This window comes from Oncorhynchus mykiss, chromosome 2 (assembly GCF_057628025.1).
Source record: "Oncorhynchus mykiss isolate SJ-2025 chromosome 2, ASM5762802v1, whole genome shotgun sequence".
Taxonomy (NCBI): Eukaryota; Metazoa; Chordata; class Actinopteri; order Salmoniformes; family Salmonidae; genus Oncorhynchus; species Oncorhynchus mykiss.
Genome location: NC_143023.1, coordinates 87,422,381 through 87,430,036, shown reverse-complemented (window position 1 = coordinate 87,430,036; position 7,656 = coordinate 87,422,381). Strand labels below are relative to the sequence as shown.

Genomic DNA, 7,656 nt, shown 5'->3' with positions numbered 1-7,656 from the left:
TGATGCAGCCACCACTATGCTTGAAAATATGGAGATTGGTACTCAATAATGTGTTGTATTTGATTTGCCCCAAACATACCACTTTGTATTAGGGACAAAAAGTGAATTACTTTGCCACATGTTTTGCAATATTACTTTAGTGCCTTGCTGCAAACAGGATGCATGTTTTGGAATTTGTATTCCGCACAGCCTTCCTTCTTTTCACACTGTCAATTAGGTTAGTATTGTGGAGTACCTACAGTGTTGATTCATCCTCTAACTACAGTCCTTTAACTGGTGAAATCTCTGAGCGGTTTCCTTCCTCTCCAGAAACTGAGTTAGGAAGGACGTCTATATCTTTGTAGTGACTGGGTGTATTGGTACACCATCCAAAGTGTAATTAATAACTTCACCATACTCAAAGGGATATTCAATGTCTGCTTTTTATTTTTTTTACTCGTCTACCAATAGGTGCCCTTCTTTGCGAGGCATTGGAAAACCTCCCTGGTCTTTGTGGTTGAATCAGTGTTTGAAATTCACTGCTCAACTGAGGGACCGTACAGATCATTGTATGTTTGAGGTACATAGATGAGGTAGTCATTCAGAAATAATGTTAAACACTATTATTGCACTGTTACGTTCCCCACACATACAATGATCTGTAAGGTCCCTCAGTCGAGTAGTGAATTTCAAACGCCGATTCAAACAAAGACCAGGGAGGTTTTCCAATGCCTCGCAAAGAAAGGAAATTTCGGAAAACATAATTCCACACGTCAATGACCAAACATAGCAATTTAATCCATTTTAAATGCAGGCTGTAACACAAAATGTGGAAAAAGTCAAGGGGTGTGAATACTTTCTGAAGGCACTGTATGTTGGGTGGGCTAGCATTTTATCATATCAGATACAGTGAATATCAATTTGTGATCATGGAATTAGTAAATCTTATTTTGCATGCTGAAATCTCAACATAAGTATAACATCTGGATATCCATTTGAGTGGTCATGTTCCTTCAATTGGCAATGAACAGTTACAGCACCGAGTTTCCAAACACAGGGGTCCAACATCGTGAGGTTTCCGAGAAAACCGTGCGAAGCAGACTCGGCAGGCCAGTTTGGGGTTTGAGAAGTCAATAAAAGAAGAAATGTTTTTATTTAGTTGTTTGAATTTCTCTAAATCAAAAGGCAGAACCTAGATTCGAGCCAATGTGTTATTTCCTAGCCGTCAAAATTAGCAAAATATAGTCCTTTATTTGTTTTGGGAATTTTCGATACTCCCTGTCTAGATTTCATTTCAGTGATTATTAGAGGGCTGTATGAATGTAGGTCCTTTATCATTTCTACACCGTTTAGATTTGGTTTTAGTCCATTTTAAAGTATATTGAGTTCGTCTCCACCAGGGGCCGGATTGGACCCCTCAAGTGCCGGATCCGTACAGTATGTTTGACACCCCTGTAACTAAACCATCTTTGGTTACAGAACAACAGGAGTTCTTTTCAAGGCTACAATGCTGAAGTCAACTGAAATAAAACTTCTGCTGTCACATAGCCTGGCAGTTAAGAGTGTTGGTCCAGTAACTGAAAGATTACTGGTTTCAATCCCTGAGCCGATTAGTTCAAAAATCTGTTGATGTGCCCTAATTGCTCCTGTAAGTCGCTCTGGATAAGAGTGTCTGCTGTCTAGTGGAAATATGCTTTGACATTTGAAATAAGGTAACTTCCTGACACTGAAAGGATAGTCAGATAAGTGGAAAGATGGCATGGAAAATATTACCTGATGAAATCAGTTCTATGCAATTGAGCTTTTGAGGGTTGTTCACACACAGACAGATGATGCAATATCTCATTGACAACAGACGGAAAGGACAAACGCATTCAGACAGATGAAACCTGAGGGGTAACTTACAACGCAGGATCAAGGAGTTAGCCAGCTAACTTGCTTAAACATTCTGATATAACTTTTATATTTTGTAGAAAGATTGAAATGGGCATAGTCGAATTTATTTAATATCTATGTTGTTGTTTCTTTGTGAACCATAAAATCAATAGTTATTTCTGGTTACTTATCAAAGTTAGCTAACTAATGGATTATACTTTTTAGTGTACCTGTCTGATTTCCACCCAAGACATAAAGTGCTCATGCCTTACATCCAGGTCCATGTAGAGACCATGTCTAGTTGTTACTATTCAAGTTAAAAACACATCCCACCAATTGCATTATACAACAGCATACATAATTGATCATTAGGATTTGAAAATAAATGGTGCCTTTTGCATTCACAATGCATACTATACCACAACTTTAACTGTTAAGAGGAACTGATCAGGAGTGACATTCAAAAACTATCTGGATGAGGATTTTGCAAACAATTGTAGCCTATATCAAATTCTCAATAGCAAAACTGTATTAAAGGAGCGAAACAAACTTGCAATGAAAGGTTACAGGAAGTGTCGATTGCTGAAAGTACACAAACTCTTTAAATGAACCAAAAACAAACGTACTGGACTGGATACAGCTTGCATGCAGGTCCTCAGGAGGAAATGAAAACTTCAGTCGTCTCCAGATAATGTGGCGCCACCTGCTGGTAGAAACAAGGTCACTGTCTGTTGGATTCAATGAAATCAACCCACAGAGGGATAGAAGTAATCTTCTAAAACTATAAACAAAGATGAAGAAATCTAGTCAGAGCCTGTGCCTGTTCAACAGTTGTCTGACCAATGTTTCAACATCTAAAATATTGAAATAACCAAAACCTACAATTTTTCATAAATACATTATATGATTACAATATCCAAAAATAGACATTATGCCTCAACATTTTGTGAAATCTTTATACAATGGGAGAAAAACAACAATCCAGAAAATAATAGATCAATGCATGCATTATAAAAACCCATTTGACCTTTATCCTGCATAGTTTGGTATTTTTTCAGGACTGGGGACGTGTCAAGGGCCCATCTGGATAATATTACAAGTTCTAAAGATGCAGCAGCCTGAGCAGAACTCTCTCTCAGAAGAAGGATTCAAAACCTTCCAGAACTGTCTCTCACGTCAACCAAAAACAAACATACAGCCAGATGCCTCTGGAATTCAACCACACAACTCACCAGGGAGACATATTTTTAGGTTAGTTCAGAACTGAATTCTCTTAAAGGAATATACTTTTGTGGTTGTGTTTGAGAGTAGTTGAAATAAGTCCTAAACGTGTGTTTGATGTATACCTGGATGTTGACACTGCTCGTCCTGAGCCTGGGGTTGGGGCATGCTCAGAGGTCCACCCAGGAAGCCTTCATGATGCAGTATTTTGAGAGGAGGATTGCCCAACTTGAGGTAAGAGACAAAAACAAAAGCCTAAAGACTCCAAACAATATGTTTTCTTCATTACACACAGAGTATGAATGGATTGGCTTATGGACAAATAAAACTAATATCATATTTTCAGATTACTCTGCCTCATTGTTTAGTCTTACAGCAACACTAAACTAAAACCAATGTTAACAGCAAATCTCAAAACAAACTGTTCACTGTGACGATGCGAACCAGGGACTCCATATACACCCTACTCTCATTTGCCACCAAACATAGTTTGCAAATGTTTTTGTTTATTAATGTGGTTAGAGTGTACCGCTAAGCATGTCCCAAAGTTCTTATACAAGCCATTACACGCAAGTAGAAATTGTTAACAATGTTAATTAAGAATTTAAGTTACACTGCTTCGATTTATCGACCTGAAAAAGGCAGTTTCATAAATTAGCAGCATTTCAATCTTCTCGATTTGTCAGTTGGGATAATTAGGAGTACAGAGTCATCTAAAATCACTGGTTTGAGGTAAGTTTTCGAGCCATATCCCACGCCGGCTCAACTCTGCGCTGATTAGGGCAGCCAAGCGTTTCTCAGCTATTCTGGATCATTTCAGGAGCGCTTGGGCTGGAGTGACATTTGGTCCCATTGTTTTTCTTTTACTCTGTAGTATGAGAATTACTTTTCTTATAGGCGCTCTGCCTTAGAAGCCAGTTGTTGCCTCAGTTATTGGCTATTTAGATGATTGTTTGTCATTTTGAAAGTTTATGTTTATATGTCAGAGTTCATCAACGTCTTGTAAACATCCATGGTTCCATTTCACCTTCTGCACCTATAAATAAATACCTCCATTTTACACCTGATTTTGTCTGAATCCTTATGCTTCACACCCCCTGACAAGACCACCTAGGGTCCACATTCTTACCTTCACATTGTGCCACTTCTTAAACAGCATCTGCTTGCTCACCTCTCTTGCCCAGGAGCGTCTGATCAAATGTGAGCAGAACACCCAGCAGGTGGACCAGAAGATCTATGACCTGTCTACAAAGGTGCGTGGCCAGCTGGCTATCATGGAGGTGCACCGAACGGAGGTAAAGACTCAGGTGGATAATGTAGCCATGCGGGTGGAGCGAGTGGAGAGGGACGTGGAGTACCTGGAGAATAAGACCCCTAACCAGCCCCACATCGAGGTAGAGGAGGCCCTGATGGAACAGCAGATGAAAGACACCCAGAAGAAAATAGTAAAGATCACACTGGGGACAGGTACTTAGGAAACTGATGTTAACTGGAAAACAATGTAATATACTTGTGTGTGTGTGTGTGTGTGTGTGTGTGTGTGTGTGTGTGTGTGTGTGTGTGTGTGTGTGTGTGTTGTACATGATATTGAAAAATAAATTAGGATACTTTCAATCTTACTCTTGTCCTTTCATGTATAGACTGCAACATAGCTCTCACTGGTGTGAAGTCTCTGAAGATAGTGAAGAAAGCAGGGGACGTCTATGGATCCTGGCTGAAAGACCCTACTAAGGGCTCTGCCAAAATCTATTTCTTCAGCGGGAATAAGAACAACACCGTACTGGAGTTTAAATCCCTGAAGACCTTCACTGAGGGAAGGCTCGCCCAGGCTCATCCAATTCAGCTCCCCTTTCCCTGGCAGGGAACTGGCCATGTGGTCTACAATGGCTTTCTGTACTATCACAGGGCAGACACACCCAACCAGATCTTAAAGGTGCATCTCCTCAACCGCACTGTGGCCGACAGTATGCTGCTGCCCGGGGTTGGCCGCCTGCCTACCTACGCCCTCACCACGCACACCTTCCTGGACCTGGCTGTGGACGAACTGGGCCTGTGGATCATCTACTCTGACCCAGAGTTTGGGGGCAACCTGGTGATCACCAAGCTGGACAAGAGCAGCCTGGCTGTGGAGCACACCTGGGACACCACCTGTACGAGCCGTGACGCCGAGTCAGCATTCATGATCTGTGGAACGCTGTACGTGGTGTATAACTCCCGCTACGGAGGGCGCTCCAGCATTCAGTGCCTGTACGATATCCACGACACCATCCACAGTGAGGAGAGCCCTGTGCTGTTCTTTCCTAAACGCTACACCAACCACTACAGTATGCATTACCACCCCAAGGACAAGCAGCTGTATGCCTGGGACGACGGCTACCAGACCATCTACAAAGTGGACCTCAAGAGCAAGGCTGAAGTCTGACATGAGTCTACATTAAACACTTATCAGTCATAGAACCACAGGCATATTCAAAACATAACTAATTAACAATGTCCATATTCTTATCATAATAGCCAACAATAATCAATTTAAGTTGAGGTAACACAATACAGTTTACTCAAGGCCCATATTTTCACGTGACTTTCTGCAAGATTATAATAAACTGCATTTAAAAAGTTGTCTTTCTGGGAGCAATGTAGTGGTCAGATGGTTCTTAGTACAATGTAGTGGTCAGATGGTTCTTAGTACAATGTAGTGGTCAGATGGTTCTTAGTACAATGTAGTGGTCAGATGGTTCTTAGTACAATGTAGTCAGATGCTTCTTGGAGGTACAGTGACTGAAAATACATTTTGTCAATATGGCACTGTTGAACTAAATGAGGTGAGAGAGCTCTCCCAAAACAGTAGCTTTTTGCATAGCCATACATGTTTATGGAGCAACTTTTATGACCCTGCTGAACACATCATAGCTCTAAAGATGGGATGTGCCTGTAAAGTAATGAAAACAACTAAATCTGACATTTCCACAAACTGATGGTACTATTCTATTAACAGACAAACCATATTTTCCTATTCCTGTTCCTATAATAATTTTGATATGAGCTTATGTTCTTTGTGGTGACTTTGAAAGGCAGTTCATGACATGTTATTATTGGTGTATGTATATGGCATAGCAACCACGTGAACAGGCTAATTGAGTATGGGCCAAGTGTAGTCAAATGAGATTAGGTAGCTAGTAATAGAGCCCCACAGTTGGTGTCATAATACCCATAAAACCCGAGTGGTCAAACAGGCAAATGGTTCCAATCGTTTTTCCACCATTCATTATTCCCATAGGGAATTTTAGAAACACTTGGCTAGGCATACTCTGGCATGATGTTTTGATAACTATGTAAATCACTCTCACAAGGTGCCTTGTATCAATATATAATAAACTCATTTACTCTCAGATTAAAAAATGCAAATTAGCATCAAAGTAAACATCATGCAAGACTACAAATCCCTGCAAGCTCCTGCACGTCATCTCTAGTTGACACCTTTGCTAACAGGTATTGTGTCAATTTAAAACTTGCACAAGACAGTTCAAAGAAATGTCAGTTTAAAGAATGTGTATTTATTCATTACTAAATGCGTTACTAAATTAAAATAAAAGTATATGTTAATCCAGAGATTCTTACCTTTGCCTTGATTCGGCAGTCTCGTCCAAATTATCATGGCATTTGTAGTTCTTTATGATAGCCACATAAACAGCTAATTAGCATTTAATTTTGGGGGGGTAGATACAGGCGACTGTTTTGATAAATCACCTTGTCCTAGAGAGAGTCGTCACGCCAGGTAATCCCATATGGGAAAAAATGTATGGTGGAAAACGATAGAACAATTTCCTTGTTTGACCGCTAGGTTTTATGGGTATTATGACTCATACTGTGGTAATCTAACCTGAGATATTTTTGCTGTTTTTTTGTAAAACTATGCTTGTCTCACTTATAATCAGCAGATGGCACTGTTGTCAAGAACTTCAGCACAAACGCCAGTGAGCCAAGCGTCCAAATGATAGGCTGGCTATATGTTTTAGTCCTTCAGTCCTAGGGTATATAATACTGTGCACGTGCTGGGCCATGGCAGACTCAACCAGGTGAGATAAAAATTTGCACAGGTAAATGGGACCCCCCCCCCCCCCCCCCCCCCCCCCCCAAAAAAAGTGTATTTATGTGTACACAAATAGCATACAGAAGATGTGATGAGTTGTAATATATTTATTACACGTGATTACAATAATTTGTTGCAGATTTGAGTTTACATGTCGTCTTGTTCACGTATTGGGAATGATGAGTAGCTAGAGCACATGGGCTGTGTAGTTTGATGGGATGGCACACCCTTAGAATCACATGATAGGTGATTGGTGGAGAGGCTTTATGATGAACACACTTATGGCGTTGGCAGCGCAAAGGCACAGTCGGTCAATGCGCGGAGCATCCCATCGCTGAAGACACCACTTACCACCAAGGTGGTCAATAGTGTATTTTGCAAGTTGCAGGGGAGGAATACGCGCTGGAGAGCAAGTCTCCGAAGTCGAGGATATTATAGGTAATTCGAGACACTTGTTTTCTTATTATTATTTACTTAGTAAAGTTTGTATC

At 40.6% G+C, this 7,656-nt stretch overlaps 1 protein-coding gene and 1 long non-coding RNA gene across 2 annotated transcripts; one reads left to right on the top strand and one right to left on the bottom strand.

Annotated features, from left to right (window-relative positions):
• Positions 1-405: 405 nt before the first annotated feature.
• On the bottom strand, positions 406-3,334 carry LOC149985290 (uncharacterized). Its single transcript, XR_016489066.1, has 2 exons — positions 3,201-3,334; positions 406-2,560 (listed from the first exon to the last, which is right to left on the bottom strand). It is a non-coding gene; the product is annotated as an uncharacterized LOC149985290 (long non-coding RNA).
• On the top strand, positions 2,952-7,197 carry olfml1 (olfactomedin-like 1). The gene is made up of 3 exons (XM_021575577.3): positions 2,952-3,309; positions 4,260-4,542; positions 4,716-7,197. The coding sequence occupies exons 1-3, from the start codon at positions 3,193-3,195 to the stop codon at positions 5,495-5,497; spliced, it is 1,182 nt and encodes a 393-aa protein (XP_021431252.2). The 5' UTR covers positions 2,952-3,192; the 3' UTR covers positions 5,498-7,197.
• The last annotated feature ends 459 nt before the right edge of the window (positions 7,198-7,656 follow it).